Consider the following 17,647-nt stretch of genomic DNA (forward strand, 5'->3'; position numbering starts at 1 on the left):
TTATATAAGTAGAAGAAATCTCTATTCTACAGTTACATGATAATACAGTTTACTGGACCTCCCACTGAGCGTGTTGGCAAAGGTGCAATGGCCATGTTAGACAAGTGCTGAAAATCAAGAGGATATTTTGCATATTTTGCGTTGAATTCCTCTTTGTTAAATGAAGACCACCTTCTATCTTACATCATCTCATCCCCCCCCCCCCCCCCCCCCCCCGATCCCCCGAGCGACCCCCATTCACTGTGTATGGGACACATCCAAACTCATCCCCTCCAAGAGCACTTGCTGATGGGCAAATTGTATTAGGCTCATTTGCAGTGGCCACACAATGCCCAGGTTTGACACCGTCCTCCCTGTTATAAAGTGATGAAATCATCAAGGAAGTGCTCTGGCTGCGGGTGTTGTTCGCTCAGAGGACGCTGGCAGCTGACAAATTAACTCCTCCTCCACCGCAAGCATTCCATTGAGCCTTTTCTATTCCACCCTTTCCTCTTAAATTTGTTTTGGGGGGGGGGTGCATTATGCATAAATTGAAGGGATTCTCCCTCTTGACAGGATTAAGATATCAGGGATATTTAGGCTGCAGTGTCACACTGGTCCAAATATGCGGATGCAGGATGTAAATGTTTGCATACACTTGCATTAAATAACCAAATACCTGCCCGGTGGTATCAAATAAATAGAACAGCATAGATGAAATATTTTAACTATGTTGAAAATTAATAGAATAGAAAAGACATCCAAATGGAAACATTCTTATCAAATAATGAGATAATAAATAACTTATGTTATGATGAGGCTGGCTTGACATTTACAGTATCAGTGTGGAACCTGGGCCCCTAGGTGTGGCTGGGGGTGATAAGGCCTCAGTGCTACTCCAGTGAAAGAGGGGTGAAATAAGGGTCTTTTATGGGAAAGCAATACCTACTTATCTATCTGCGGTATGACAGCGGATGTTTTTGTACAGTGTGTGTGGGTCTGTGTCTTTGCTTGTAGGCTGGTTATGTTTCTTTTTGCTTGGATATACTGCACACCTGAGCTCACACACAAACAAAGAAGGCATGTAGCTGGCAGCTAATTAGTATGCAGTCCGCCTCACCCCAAAAGCTAAATAATTAGAGGGCCAGTCTGTGAGATCATTGACCCTACGTTAAATATTCATATGTTTAGACCTGCTCTGGGCTCAGCTGTGTCACAGTAGACCAGCCAGGCATGGACCACATATGGGAAGGCAGCCGTGCCTCTGACACATCCACAGACACACACAGACACACACACACACACACACTGGGGTGCAAGCTCATCCATGCAGACACACACTCTCATGCCACTATGCAGTTCTTTTACACCATTGTTTCCCAACTGGTGGGTTGCAGTCCAGAAGTGGGTCGCGGGTCTATTCTTAATAGATCGCAAATATTTTTCGTTAAGTCTCCCTGATTGACTTGGGGAAGATGCATTAAGTGTTTTTTCCATATATGTTCATGAACTTTTGGAGATTTTAAAATCCAACAATAATGTCTGTTTTAAAAGTTTCTGGCTGTGATCAATGATGTTATTTCAGTGATTAGTTTTTTCAGCAGGCCTGCGGTTTCAAATACATATTTTCTTTTCTTTAAAATTGCCAAAACATTTTAGAGAAAAAGGAAATCACCAAAAGTTTTAAAAATTACCCATAATTTTACATGAAAAAAAAATACACCAAATAATTAAAAGAAAACAAAATCAGTATTTTTTTTCCAACAGAGGTCCAGGTTAAGCCCCTAAATGTCCTAAAATCATGGATATGCCCCTGGTTTTAACTAATTGCAGTTTATTCTTGCAATATGTTTTACTCTGTTTTGTTTTAAGCCTTCATGTTATTTATATTTTGTCAAATAAAATTGAATATGTTGTAATTTCTCATATGTGCAGACCTTGAACTAATGACTATGGAGAAATCTGCACCCAGTGGCAGGACCAGTTGGGAACCGTTGCTTTACACTCCTGCTTTTACACATGATCTAAAACAGAATATGTTTGTTCTTGTGTAATAAATAGAGGATTTCTTCAGGTCTTCATTATGTATAACCTTTTATTTAAAATATTCATTAGCTAGGGGTTAGGGTTATATACATATTGGCCTAATCCTAACCCTTTAAAAATCTATTCAAGACAAAAATACACTCTCTAAATAACATGTTCTGCTTGTTGTTTCCCACGCAGGAGTTCGCCTGGACCGCGTGCGAGGGGGCAGACAGAAGTACAAGCGGAGGTTGGACACGGAAAACAATCCGTACCTGGGCTTGACGCTCCCCCCTCCCACCAAAAAGCCTCGTGAGTACTGCTCCATCACTAGCCCACTGTCTCCCTCCTTCGCCGCCCCTCCTCTGCCAGGCCAGCATGCAGGTAAAAATTTCCAGACAAGCCTCATGCTCGTCCTGTCTCTGCCTTGTTTGGGCAGTTGAGAGATCATTGGTCAGAAAAAATAGGGCAGGTATCATTCCGGTCAGAGCTGAATTAAGTCCGTGAGCAGATGACCGATATTAAAGAGAGCGCTCGAGGACACTAGTGTCTCACATTTTCACACATATATTTTCCCACTTGCATGCATTCTGTAGGTATGAGAGCTTTTAGTGCTTTTCACTCACATAAATTCAAGCTCCATCCATTAGCTTGCATTACAAAACAAAGAACTGTGATACTAAGACCACCAGTCCACCACATGTTACAATTTCCTCAATGTTTATCAGCTCGCTGCATCGTCATGCCTCGCTGAGCTTTGCAGTGATCTGACCTTTGACCTCTGCTTTGCTTTGACATCCTCCCCCCCTCCTCCTTCCTCCTCTATCCTCAGTCACAAAGATAGTGTCTCACCTGTTGGTAGCAGAGCCAGAGAAGATCTATGCCATGCCTGACCCCACCATGCCGGAAAGCGACATCAAGGCTCTGACCACGCTGTGCGACCTGGCTGACCGCGAGCTGGTGGTCATCATCGGCTGGGCCAAGCACATCCCAGGTACACAACAAACTATTTTTGCTGCAGTTTATTTCCCCCAGTTGTATTTTTCTCAGTTTCCTCTCCACACACACACTCACTCTAAATGAATAAACATGCGCACTCACACCCGTAGATAATTAATGACAGCAGCTCATACAGCCTCAGGGTGCGTGCAGGACGTAGGGGGTGCAAAATGGACATACAGTAGCTGTGCAAGACACAAATCAATAGAGTGCATCTAAAAACAGTGCATCGAACAGAGGGGGACACAGACCCAGTGCCAAAATGCACTGTATGTTGTAATCACCAGGGAGATTCAAAACAAAGTTGAGGACCTGCCCAACCACTCAAGACATCATATCATACACACACACACACACACACACACGTGCACACGCGAGCGCACAAAAGCGCACACACATTGAATTATTGATGGGCATAATCATGTTTCTTCCTCGGCCCATAGACGTTCTGATAGACGAGGTGTTAGGTTATAAGAGGCTGTTGAATTAAGGATACAGCACCTCACGTCAGCAGAGATTTTGCTTCCTTCAAGAGTTTTTCCCTGATTTTGACAGAGAACACATTGTTTAGCCGCTGTTATTTTTTTCTATTTTTTTGCAACCGTGGCAGATTCTCCTTGATCTTGAGCTTGACCCCCATAACTCTATAACATTACGGTGCTGTAGGCATGGAGGGGAAACAAACTAAATGAACGTGTCCCTCAGCGGCACCTCCCTAACCTCTTCTTCTCATCAGCATAACTTGGACAAGCACAGAGCTGTCAGCATGCAGGAAATGTGCGACATCACTACAACACTGACGCACACATGCACACTGCTTCACTCTCACGCATGCACGCACGCACACAGACACACATTACAGCAGAAGATACATTTCAATCCCAATTCATACATTAAGAAGGTAAATTTATTTCAGTAAAGTGAAGTAGACTCTAGCTGACCTCGTCCAGGTGCATTTTGTACTGAAAAGGTATTAGCATACTTCTCAGAAGGAGGGGTATTAATCAGGTACAGATCTGATAGTAAGGAGATTAGAGATGGATATGCTCCCAGCCCATGGCCTCAGCCCCGGCCCCTTATGCGTCTAAACTGTTTGGATCACTCCCCACGGGCCCTGCGTGGTCAGCACACTGAGAGTTTAACAAGGAGCTTAGTCAGGACCGGATCACAACTGACCCGATAACACACTCTCATAGTTGTGACCCAAAAATTACACCAGCGTCGCAGATGCGCACAAAAAACGACAACATCTCTGTGCTGGCTGATGAGTGTGGGCTGTGCAAGCATGGAACGCACTAACACACACGTATGCAGAGAGAGAAGAGTGTATCATATTTTTTACGTTTTACTTTAGAGAAAATACAGAATATCTTAGAGGTCATCTGAGGCCACTGGGTACCCTGAAGCCAGTGTTAACTACACTTCTACTACACACACTATACAGCCACCATACATGTGTGTTTTGTTTATGACTTGCGTTTGTGGTTTTTCTGCACAACACAACGTTTCACATGCAGTCAGTGTTACAGGCTTCAAGTTATATTCTGAAGTGCACCATCATGTTAGTATGTGTTCACTATCTGGGATTTTGTGTGTCATAGTGTTGAAGCTTTGTTAATCAGATTACACTAACACGTATTGTACAGTGGATAAATTCATAATGTTAATGGGATTTGCCGCACAGATTGTTGCAGAGGACTTGTCATTCCAACTGCGTCGATTATGATTTAACCCAAAACCTGACGCAGTAAGCCCTGAGAGTCTGTTCCAGCCGCGAGCGAGTACCTGGAACTGGATGGATGCGCTAAACAATGTGCAGCACCGGCAGAGGAAGACTTTAAGTAGATTACTCTGATCTGCTGCCAGAGTTACATTTGTGCTTTTGTTTTATATTTGACGATTTTTTTTATATATATTGTAAAATTACACATATTCTTTTTAGATTAAAAAGACAGAATAAAGACTTCCACTTCAGCAGAGTGCTTGGTCTGTGTCCGTCCCTTTGGTGGTGTCTGTATTAGGACAGTGGGTGTCCTCTGGCCATGAAATGGCTGCATAATTGAGTTGTACATGGCTGAACCTGATCAGAGACGGTTCACTGGTTGAGCGAGACTCCATGCACTAACACTCCATGCAACAACGGTACCCCAGGGCTGCCTACCATGCTCGCTTCCTACCATATTTCTCCCTCCATCCGCTGCGGGACAAGAAAAGAACAGGGGGGAAAAAAACTGCTGATTGCATTCTGATAGATTTTTGCAGCCTTAGGCAATGGAATTAAAAAGATTAACAGTTCATTATGAAGTAGACCACATTGATTAGGCCATTGACAGATGGGCCAATAACTGAAGTCCAAATGTAACAATATAAATGTCGCGAAAATTGGCACTTACCTTCTCCCAATTGATTTTTAATTTCCCCTATTCTCGGCTAACATTTGAAAACGCATTTCAAAAGTGGCATAATGTGGAGTGGAGTGGCCCTATTGAGTTTTAATTGGAGGGTGATTGGAGGATATCAAAGCTCTATCATTAGTGTAGATGGTATCTTTGCCTTACAGGGTCCAATGTCAACTTTGTCATCACGGCTCTTTTTAGCATGCGATGAAAGGTCAGTTTGCACAAAGTGCTTTCTACGAAATACAGATGAAATAAAAACAACATTAATCAGATCAGGTGTTATCTTGCTTTAATGAGGTAGATACTGAAGGCTGCTGTCACATATAAAGAGCCTTTTCACAGGTTTGCCATTGCCAGACCGCCTTGCCCTCGCTCTGAATCTGCCTTTGATTAATTGATAATCGCCGCAGAGATTTTGGACACTAGTGTCACGGCTCCAAATAGCACCATGAAGCACAGTCTAACACGGCTGTTGCCTGAGGGGGGGTAGGGTCATTAGGAGCAGTGTTAGGGGGATGCTGACAGATGGCTTGTTGCTCCTAAGGTGCTAACAACCTTTGACACACATAGCAGTCCACTGTCCACCCCTCTGGCCCCCTTCCATCCCTTAAAGCTGCATTTCACTCCGTCCCGGAGGTTTTGGGATGCATACTGACAGCTTCAGCACACCAGAACCTGTTTACCACCTTGACATTGCTGCCTTCTTCATGAGTGGCGGGATACCAGTGTGACCCCGGTGGCCCCATGCCACCCCACATTGCTTCCCACCCGCTGTGGGAATGTCATGTGCTCATATGTAAAAACTGCCATGCATGCTGCTTATACAAGAGGCACTCGTTGTTTGGTGTTTGCCCGCTCACATCTTTCCAGGCCTGAGTGTTTTCAGCTGGGAATTCTCGGAAGGCTAAAGGGCCAAGCAAACATTGACTCTGTGCTGCTGCTGCTGCTGCTGCTGCTTTGCTCTAGCACAATAAAACATGTTTTTGCTCTGGCATACCACACCTAGAATGTGAGATATTCAAAACGTCATGTTCATGTCTTATATGCATTTTTTTTTAATTCTGCTTTACAAAAAATGAACATCCTCTTCATGCATTTTTTTTCTGACTAGATTCAGACCAGATTGATCTAATGAAACAGTCTTGTTGGCATTGTTCTATTCATTACTGGTGTTTTGGGAATATTCATCATCTGTGCTTTATTGGATTCCAGCTCATCAGCTCCGCGTTTGACAGACAACCGCCTGGCGGGTTAGTTGTTAGCATGGAGGCAGCGATGTTAAAAAAGAGATCGCGCCTCTTGTATGTTGTCGTGTTTGTGTCAGCTCAACCCCTCCACCATAATCACCCACCCATCAGCCCACCCTCCTCCAGCCCCCTCCGGGCTCCTGTTTTCTCTTTGCCATTAAATTGTGAAATCTACTTACTGTGTTGCCAGCCTGATCCCACTCAAGCTGCGTAATCTCCTTGTAATAGAGTGTGAATACTGCCCGGCAATAAATCAGCACCTCATCAGTGCACTTTATTAAATATAGACACCAACAGACAGCTCTTAGTATATTCAATTTACCCTCTGACGTAGGCTTCAACACAGGAGATAAAGATAGATTGAGCAATCAGGTGGATGCTGAGGCCTGAACCCAGGCAGGAGAGCGGGAGGAAGGCGGAAAAGCTGCAGGGAGATTGAGATGGGGGCGTATTGGAGGCAGACAGGCAGTCAGGAGTATGCAGGGCCAGGAAAGGGACATCTGCCAGGCAGGGTGGGGGAGGGCTTTGTTTAGTCACTGTGACACATGAGCAGGTACATCCAGCTTCCTATTATGTGTTCATATTGTCACCAAGTTGAATCTGTATAAAATCTGTGTTGAATTTTATATAAAATGCTTTGTAGGAAATCACCTATGTTGATGTGCCTTTAAGTGATCGTCAGCAGAGCGCCATCCCTCATTAAGCAATGTTGCTTGATGGCAGCGGAGATAAATTATGTGTAATTATGGCAATGATTAAAGCCTGATTCGTGCGGGTCTTTGGGGCTTAACAGAGATATGTAACGTCAGTATTGGGCAGTGGGACCCTGGGGAGGGCTAAAGACTTCTCTGTTAGGGTCAGGAGGTCATAGGGTGCAGATTAAAACAAGGGGATTACTGTATTTAACGTTCTCCAACCTCATAACGTTCACACGCTACTGGTCAAATCACCTATTACCCAGCCACTTACAATGAGATAATGGGCTGGTTATCATGTTGAGAGAAGCCAGATAGCGGACTCTCCTGAAAGTCGACCCCGGAGCTGAAAAAAACATTAATTTCCACTCATCAACCTCTTTTTCACCGAGTCAATTTAGTTTGTATTGACATGATTTTGTCCTGTATAAGAACAGTGTGTGTCATCAAATCAGCGTACAGGGAAAGCTTGCAGCAAACTGAGCTGTTTGTGTTGTACATGTGGCTGGACTTCAGGTCAAATTATTTATGTCAAGCGCAGCAATTTATTACCAAGCTGCTATTGATTGGGTCCTCCTGACGCTGTCATGTAAATTCAAGAAGAATCATGGTCGGCAGCTGCACACACAGATCCGCACAACAAGCCTGGGCGCACACACACTCAGCAATATGAAGCTGCAAAATTGCCCTTCGTTCCCGTATTGGTTATACACCGTAGTGCCATGGGCCAGTCGCAGCAGCCCCATACAGGTTTCTAGGATTTCAGCACGTTTCTAGGATTTTAGCACATTTCTAGAACTTAATGACATTTCCAGAATTTTAAGATATTTCTAGGATTTTAGGACATTTCTCAGATTTTAGGGTGTTTCTGGGACATTAGAGGCTTTGCTAGGACCTCTTGTCAAGGGGTGCAGAGGTGGGGCTCCTCTGGCACTTTTTTTGATAAACAAGCTCTACTTTGATGCTGTTTTATGCATTTTGGCTCTTTGTATAAACTAAAAGCACAAAAACAATTCCAAGTGTGAATCAATATTTTTTTTTTGTTCATTAGAAAATGGTTAGGGGGCCACCCAGCATCCTATCAGGGGCCAGATTTGGTCCGGTGGCCATAAGTTGAGTATTACTGCTTCGGTGTGCCACTCTGCCAGATCAGAGGAATCTATACAAATCAGAGGTGAATACATTTTCACCCTGTCCTCTTCTTTTTAAACTGCCATATAAAATAAAAAGCTTTGATATAGAATAAGCTTATGGCAGCGTGATTATTCAGCTCAGTTTGAGGTTAGAAAAAAAAAAGACGTGCTGAACCTCTGGGGTCCTGTTAGGGGCAGTTTTACTCCAACTGGAGCCCGGAGAGCACTTGACTTGGCTGAGGTGAGATTGCCGCTGGGCAGAAGTCTTCAGGGCCTGCTTGTCCTTCTGATAGCTCGCCATGATAGATCAGCTGCTGTCCAGCCAGAATTACTCTCTTTCCTCTTTCTGTCTCCCTCTTCCTTTCCCCCCCTCATGCTTCGGTCGGTTTTCACTGCCTGCTGCTGCTCTCTTTCTCTCTTTCTTATCTCCCTCCTCTCTGGCTTATATCTTTTCCTCTCTTTCATCCTCCATTTCTCTCCCTCTCTCTCCTGTGCCGTTTTTTCCCCTTCCTTTTCTCTCCCTCCCTCTGTCTGCTCTGTTGTCTGATTGAGGGTGAGTTACGAGGGGGCTGCAGCTGGAGGGGGCCACCGTGCCTCGTAATTACATCTCTTTTTATTACCCGCGCTAATGGCCCTCGGGGAGAGGGAAACAATAATAAATTAATAGAATATGAACTCCAGCTCAACAGAAATCTCTAGCATTTCATTTTGGACCGTCCTGTGCTCTGGCAGATGAAACGGTGCTCTGATTAATCTCTGCGAGGGGTTTGAAGCAGCCGTCTGTGGGTTTGGGCTGCCCCCTCCTGCCCACAGCCGAGTGCTTTTGGGGAGATAAAGGGAGAGGTGATGGTTTTGGCTTCTGTTGTTGGTCTTGTTTTCACCCTTTGAGCTATGGATGATGCAGTTAGCGGTCAGTCGGGCTGCTCTGTAGTGTCGTTTCTCTGTCACCTTTATTTATTTTTGTTCCTTTTTGTAGATTGATCTAAATTTCAGTCATGCCCACGCAGGATAAAATATGTCACATCTGGTCATTTTGAAAGAGAAAATCCCTTTGAGGCGGCTATATGAGCAGGGTGCTTAAGTCAAAGCGAACAAAGACAAACGCTGCATTGTTATTATCTCTGTATACCTGCCACAAAGACTCCCACACATAAATGTGCCGGTGCTCTCAGCAGTGGAGTGGAAAAGGCTCTTCAAGCGCGCAGACAGGCCTCTCTGATTTGGTCAATATTGTGTCATGTTTGGTCAAACCCCGCCAAGGCAGTGGGCTGGAAATGAAGATGTAAATATTGATATTTCATTAGAGGAAATCACCCACTCCGACGGCACTTAACCGGGCCACCTTCAGAGTGCGGCGGCCGGAGCGCCGTGTGACCTGCGGAGTCGGGAAGTCACTTCATTACTCGATTAAATTGAGTGGAAAAAGGCGAGGCAACGACACGAGATCCCATTTGGAGCGATAATTTAGGCCCTGAAGAGAGGGGATGGAGCAGGGGAAAAACACCACCTCTCCATCTCACAACACTGGATTAAATTCAAGGACTTTTAGCGTCAAAGGTAATTGTAGGCTGCTGGGCTGCATGTGTGCATATGGCTGAGAGGTGTCCGCTGTATCAGAACAACTCTAAAGCCTCTCCAACAAACCCTGAACAAGGCCTTCACACGGGCTGTCACATTGGGAGCAGCGCTTTAGTTCCGCTTCAGTCCTCCTTGGCATTAAAAGGCTAGACAAAGCCTCGCCTGTGATTGTGATGCCAACCTGATGCGGCAATCAAGACCGCGTCCACGCTTGCATGACAATTTCCCTCCGGCCAGTCCACAGTCTGTACAACTTAATGGCCACGTATGCAGACAAGGAAATAACACAACAGAAGATTTTAAGATGCAGTCTGGATATGTGTAATGGCACAGGGCTTTACAAAATATGGTTTATTGCCTCTGCTGATAATAGCCGAGTGTTTTGAGTGCTTTCGGCAGTTTGCTTTGTTGGGTCTAATTTGGGCTCCTCAGACCTCTGACCAGTCCAGCCGGGCACCTTTCTGTTAGCACTCTATTCTACTGACTATTGATTCCCCTTCAAAATGTGAAGGCCCTCACATTCTGATCACAATCTGTTAATTAATGTATCCTCCAGCTCTTCCCCTGCAGTGGTCATCACCACGATAAGGGAAATTGAACACTCAGGTACTACTCGCCCTGGCTCTTCTTTTCTCTCTGCCCGTCTCTCTCTACGTCCTCTTTCTTCTTCACTCTCTCTCACATTTCTTCATCATGTCGCTTGTTCTTCTGCACATGTGTGTGTGTGTGTGTGTGTGTGGCACCCTGGCAGGAGGAGATAAACATCAGGGTTGGTGGCTGCACCCCAGTGAGATCATTTATATTTAGGAGAAAATGTGGCGAATAAGTGTGGTGTGAGCGCCCTGGTCAATACTGTAATCTATGGCCTCTTAATCATGCGGCGGCAGGTCGCGTGGCAACAGCAAAACTTGTAAAGGCAATCATATTAATCAGGGGCGGAGCTGAAGAGCCTAATATGCTGTCAGAATGGGGCGCCTGCAGGCACGCTGTGCAGGAGGAGGGGGAGGTGGGAGATGGAGGGGAAAGAGTGGAGGGGGGGTTCATGCAGTTTATTGACAGCTGAAGGGTAGCACGGAGGGAAAAGGGATGAGATGGCTATCTGGTTATCTGCTCCTCACTCTCTCTTCCTCTCTCTTTTTACGCTTTTTAATTTGTTTGAGTTTCTCACAGCTCATTTTTGGGGATCTATCGGTTTGTTTTATTTAATGTTCTATTCTGAGCATATGTAGGTGTTGAAGGGGGGGTCACAGCGGTTTGATGCACCCGAGCCAATTTCAGCTCAGCTGTTGGAGAATGAGGCCCTGGGTTTAAGCGGGTCTTCAGGCTGAGCTTGAACCACGTGACCCCTGAGCTGTGTGTGTGTGTGTGTGTGTGTGTGTGTCTGTATACTTGAGTTTACTTGATTTGAGAGGAATTTGTATGTTCAGAAAACAGTGATGACTACTGCTAATTCCTTGTGTAAAAGTCAAAGGGAAAAATATATGGAACAGCTGTAGCGTGGACTTAAAAACATGTAAAGTATTTATCGAAATTAAGCACATTTAAAATAAAAAAAAACATGTTGAAGTGGTATTAGATGGTAGAACAGAGAGGGAACCCAGCACAGTAAAGCCAGGGTACAAGATAGGTATGTTGCTTTTGATAGTGTGCTTTTTTTTCTGAAATGATTTTTTTTGTTTTGCAATTTGTGTGTGTGTGTGTGTGTGTGTGTGTGTGTGTGTGTGTGTGTGTGTGTGTGTGTGTTTTCAGATTGATCTTTTCTTGTTTTGTCCTAATTCTTGTTTGATTTGATCAAGGTGTTTATGGTGAATATTGGGGTAGAAACTAGGAACATTCCTGTTTAGACTTAAGGGTTTTTTTTAATCAGATTGGAAAAAAAAAAAAAAAAACAAAGGTAGGATTTGTTAAGTATTTACTTTCTCCTGCTACTTTTCAAACATGAAATACTTACTGAATATGTCCGATGGGCATGATGGCGTTGTTTTCCTACTTATATTTTATTTGAATTATCCTTTTTATCTATATTATCTGTGCATACACATGGGTGTCATGATCTCCACACACGTGTCGGTTTGTTTTCCTGGTTGACACACGTTTGTGTATCTCTGCCGCGTCCCCTCGTCACATCCTCCCCGCGACACGGTGCATGTCATGTCCTCAACCCCTCCAATGAGAATGTGTCTCGGTGCTAATCCCCCCTCACACCAATAGAGGTGTGACAGGATACAAGGGGTAACCACATGGCTTTGTGTATCCCAGACCTTTGCACCGATTTACTGTCCTCACTTACAGTAAAGCCCGCTCAAGTGCTCTGACACCGGCTTCAAAGAGGACCTTCCACTGTGCATTTAAAATTAAACAGCACTTGCTAACATGTGCCTCGGCATGTCCTCCAGGCTGCCGGGGCTTGACAAGGCGTGTTTGGTTTACAGATCAAGTCAAAGTGCCTTCTGTTCTTTTACTTTTTAAAACTTTCTAATGAGAGAAGACTTCTGGCTTAATCATGGAAGATGCATAAATATACATGAATTTATACACACTGACTTTTTCCCTCCTCTGTCCCTCCAGGTTTCTCCTCTCTGTCTCTGGGAGACCAGATGAGTTTACTGCAAAGCGCCTGGATGGAGATCCTCATCCTCAGTATTGTGTTCCGCTCGCTGCCGTATGAGGACGAGCTGGTGTACGCCGAGGACTACATCATGGATGAGGAGCACTCGCGGCTGACGGGTCTGCTCGACCTCTACGTCTCCATCCTGCAGCTGGTGCGCAAATACAAGAAGCTCAAAGTGGAAAAGGAGGAGTTTGTCACCCTCAAGGCCATCGCTCTCGCCAACTCAGGTGGGGTGTCTCCAGCACACTGACGCATTGTAAATAACATAATATATAAATAAGTGTCGTGATTTTCAATTTAGGCACATTTGATGTGCATTTTCATGAAAACTATAGTGTGTTTTAAATAAGCATGTGGATCATTTGAAAATAACCTCAATAAATAAAATAATTTAATTTAGAAAACACCTATATTGTCATGAAAAGTAATTTAAATATCAGAATAATTCATAATAATGGCATACCGTTTGTCTTAATAATTTTAAGGCAGTAGAAGTATCTTTTACTCTAACTTACCAGAACTCTTTAACATATATTTTATTATTTTTTATAATATTTATAATTTAGAGTTACTTTTAGAGGAACAAATGTGTACCAAAGCAGTCATTTGTTTGCTTGATATTACCTCTATTGTTTAATTTCAAAATGTAAATTATTTTTGTTTTAAAAGCATCTTAATATTTCCACTCAATTTTTCTATTAATTTTGTAAAAACATTATTCCATTAGGTGAAATATATATATTAAAAAAGCATTTTTTTCCTCAATAAATGCAAATAAAAAATAAAATTCACTTTTTAATGATTAAATAAAGCCTTTAGCACACATTAATATGTACACAATATATGAGAAATACACTAAAATTGTGCTCTTAGTTTGTTTTGTTTTTTTAAATCAGGACTTTACATGAAAATAACAGTGTGTTCCTCATTCAGAATTTTTCACTTTTTCCTGACTGGACCTCTGCATAATGCGCACTAGCCAGCGTAATATCCAGAAACAGTAAGGTATCGTCTGACACAGTTTCAGAAATGACATTTCTTAGTTTTTCAGGAGTTTCTTGGTGTAACCTTTAGTTTGGAGCGTGAGATGGAGAGATGGAGAGAAGATAAGGGCAGTGTACGGGAAAAGAGGGATGGAGGAGGGAGCTTTTTTAATTGAACACCTTCCATGTTGTGTTATTTCTCTCCAGCGCACCGTTCTCCCCCCCTCCCTCTTTCTATCTCCATAACAGTAGCTGCAGGGCACAGCAGCCACGGGAGATAAATTTAGCATTTCATTAGGAGCACAGGGGCTGTCAATAAAATGTGTTAAGTCGAATGGAATGAGTATCAGGGAGTGATGGGCCTGGTTTGTTCCGATGCGAAGATGGCACGCCGCTATTGACAGGCTCCTTTTGAGGAGGCAGGACCTGTCCCGCTCTGATCAATGCACGCCTGGGTCACTGGGCCGCTCTCCCTTGTTTTGTCCGGGGCTGAAAAATGAAAATGCTGATGGTGGGCCTTTGCTTTCAGACAACAGAGCTTTGGTAGGGAGGTGGGGTGTGGGAAAGAGGAAAGATGGGGGGGAGAGGAGAGAAGAAGAGGAGGAGGTGGAGGAGGAGGGTGTCCGGAATGTTAGAACAAGGTCTCGGGGAGATCGCTCTCCCGGGAGCCCCTCTGTCTGACAGCTGTGAAAATTCATAGCGATTGATTTTGTAATTAGCAGTTTATCAATCGGATCGACGTGGGCTCACTGATGGATTGCGAGGAAATTGTTTCTTCAAAGTTGTTTTTTTAAGTCCACCCCTCCTCCAAGGACTACAAGCTGCATGCTCGCTGTCTGCTGCCCTCTTTTCCTGCCCATCTGTTGAGATGTCTCCATCTCTCTTTTTATTTCCTCCTCCTTTTTATCCCCTCGCTGCAAAACATTCAATTATGGCAGGTTCAAATCAGGTTTATTGCCAAAACGTGTTTGCAGGTGTGAAAAATAGAGGAAAATACGAGTTTGATTTGTAAAAAAAAAAAAAAAAAAAAAAAAAAAGCGTCTTATTCGGTTGTGAATCCAACCTCTGTGAAAAGAACAAGGGATAATTATGTCACACCACATCCTCATCTAAGATTTTTTTTTCTTTTTTGCCTTTTGTTCTTCCATCCTCCCCCCTCTCACCTCCCTCCCCTCCCACATTCACTTTACAAAACGACCTACTTCATTTTACCACTGTGGATTTGAAAACCGTCAGGGTGAGAAATGTCTCAAGGTCTTGGGAATACAGTTGTTCCAGTCAATGAATTTGGGGCGAAGTCTGAAATCTGTTTTGCCTTTTATTGTCCCGTGTGGTAAAATATGCACCGCCAAGGTGAGACGAGTCAGGCAGCCAATGACATGCCGCCACCGGAGTGCCAGACGACGGTTAACCAGTGAGAGAAACGGCGACCCCGAGCTGTCCCTGAGAGAGGCTGGGATGTAGAAACAGAGGCAGAGAAAAGGCAAGAATGAGAGGGGAGTGCTATAACATGATGTACAGTAGGATCAGTAAAAAAAAAAACGGTGGCGGTGTAGCGAAACATTATAGGAGCAAAGAACACCGGAGAAAAGCCAGACTGAAACTGTAGACTGCTCTAAAACGGGCCAGGAGGTGGGAGAGATCCGGGCTGACTGAAGCTGAGAGAGTCACAGTTTTTTTTCTGTACAATATAAAAAAAAAGACCTTTTTCTTTTTTTTTTTAAATAAAAACATTTATAAGAACTTATAAATTTGCCAGTTTTTAACAGCTATATTTAGAAAACTGGTTTTGTTGCAGCATCTATCTGGAAATTAAACCCCTTAGTATTTATTTTTGCCTCCACTCTGATGGTCAGAAACTCCTTTGAGGGAGAAAGAAGGAAATTAATTGAAAGGAAGTGTTGCATTCATCTCAGGCTTGTTTATGGCGTCCAATTCTCTAATGGAGCCCCTTTCTTTTCCCTGTTTTTTTTGTCCGTAAACAATCTGTCCTTTGGAACAGTGAGGTGTTTAATGTGTACTCGCTCAGAAGAGATTGGGTGCTATTCATGCCATTGTTACCGGAGGATAACATTGATTTTCAGTCTCGCTGGTCAAGGGCCGCATGAATATCCCGCCCAGTCCACCAAAGACGAAATAAATAAATAAATGGAATCAAGCAGATGTTGTTTTTTTCTCTTTTATGATCTATTCTTTATCTTGTCAGGGCGTGAGTTATACTGATAATGTGTTCCCCTACCTTACTGCTACTGACAGAGCAGTAAAGATCAATCATGAGATTTAATTTAGTTTTTTAAAAATCCATTTCCCATCACTCCTGGTATATTACCAGTGTCTCAAAGTGCAACCTACATTTCTTACAAGTTACTTTTCTCCTCTTGTCAAATTTGAAAATCCATCAATCCTCAAACTTTCTTTTTCTCTCATCCTATCAGACTCCATGCACATAGAGGACATGGAGGCAGTCCAGAAGCTCCAGGACGCTCTCCACGAGGCCCTGCAGGACTACGAGAGCAGCCAGCACCAGGAGGACCCGCGGCGGGCAGGCAAGCTGCTCATGACCCTGCCTCTGCTGCGGCAGACGGCCACCAAGGCCGTGCAGCACTTTTACAGCATCAAGGTGCAGGGAAAGGTGCCCATGCACAAACTCTTCCTGGAGATGCTGGAGGCCAAGGTCTGATCAAAAAGGGGGGCTGATAGGCCAGCAGCGGAGGGCTGCGTTAGCGATACAGAAAGTGACTTGAACCAAGGCTGAGGGTCCTCAGGAGAAGGAGACCCTCACTGACTGTGTTAGGCAGGAGAGAGACGGACCTCTCTCCTCCTGGAACCCTGGGACACTAAAGAAAAAAATGCAAAACTTGGTTATTAGTATAAATATAAAAATGATGCAGATTAATTTAAAATATATAAGAAATACTATGTACAGTAATAATTTTTTTGGTTTTTGTTAATTGTCAGTGGTCATGCTGTATATGAAGAAGGACCCCTCTGCCCCTCAGCATCTTCAGAATAAGTACTTGCCAGTTCTTGATAACAAGATAGAGTTGTTTTTTTTTTTCAGAGAACTTAAAGTTCCTTAAATTTGTTCTGAAGACAGCAGAGGTGTCAGCAACCATGAACAGAATCACATCTCACAGTTGTGTTTTTTTTTTTCTCCTGGACTTGACCAGGACATGTATATATTTATTAATGGAAGACTGAGTGTACAGTTCAAAGTCTGGTGAACTTGGTGGCCATTTTCTCTTGTTCTCCTCCTCGGAAAAAAAAAAAGAAAAAAGAATTGTTACCTAAATGTGAACTCTTATCAGTTTAAATGTCCTTGGATATACCTCTCCAGAGCAGTGTGATCTTTGTGGATCCGTCTCAGACTGGAAGACTTGCTGGTCCCATGTTTAACCAAACTAGCATAGGCAGGTACAATTAGTCAGTCGTCTTATTCTGTAGTAAATCAGCAATAAATGGAGCTGTGGGGAAGCCAGGCTCAACCTCCGATCTTTCATGTGCTTTTCAATGCTGCTGTTGCTAGAAGACCATGCCTGTGTTTCTCACATGCCACTGCACCGCTGCTGCACACTCGTCTCTTTGTAGTGGTTTGTGTCGGTGCTGCTCATGTAACCCACTGAACCCCAAATTTGGTCATTGTCTAAGCCCGTGGAAATTGCCACTTGGCGTGCAAATAGATGACCTGATTCGGGCTAGGCGAAAGATGATCAGCGTGTTTGGTGTGGCAGTATCAAAGGATTTATGCCGAGTGGCAGAAGTCCAGGAGATTCCTTGTTCAAACAATCAGAGGCCCATATGTCAACCGCTCTATTTTGGGCCCCTTTAAGCCCGTGGCAGAGTCATCCCACACACAGGGAGCAAGGTGCCCAGCATCTGCTCTCACCATTTTAGACACCTCTCGTCTTTTAATAGCCGTGCCCGCATTTATAGAGCTTCGACCAAACAGAGGTAAATGGCAGGTGCAGAGCGGGACTGGTGGCACTTCACACTGGGTT

The 17,647-nt window shown here is 43.9% G+C and overlaps 1 protein-coding gene across 1 annotated transcript in view; it reads left to right on the plus strand.

The window, feature by feature from the left end:
* Positions 1-16,635, plus strand: part of esrrb (estrogen-related receptor beta) — a 44,251-nt gene extending 27,616 nt beyond the window's left edge. The window contains exons 5-8 of the mRNA XM_042500874.1: positions 2,206-2,316; positions 2,837-2,998; positions 12,624-12,893; positions 16,085-16,635. Coding sequence (XP_042356808.1) covers positions 2,206-2,316; positions 2,837-2,998; positions 12,624-12,893; positions 16,085-16,329 — 788 coding nt within the window. The 3' untranslated portion in view covers positions 16,330-16,635. The remainder of the gene's footprint in view (positions 1-2,205; positions 2,317-2,836; positions 2,999-12,623; positions 12,894-16,084) is intronic.
* Positions 16,636-17,647: the final 1,012 nt, after the last annotated feature.

Source organism: Plectropomus leopardus, chromosome 14, assembly GCF_008729295.1.
Source record: "Plectropomus leopardus isolate mb chromosome 14, YSFRI_Pleo_2.0, whole genome shotgun sequence".
Taxonomy (NCBI): Eukaryota; Metazoa; Chordata; class Actinopteri; order Perciformes; family Serranidae; genus Plectropomus; species Plectropomus leopardus.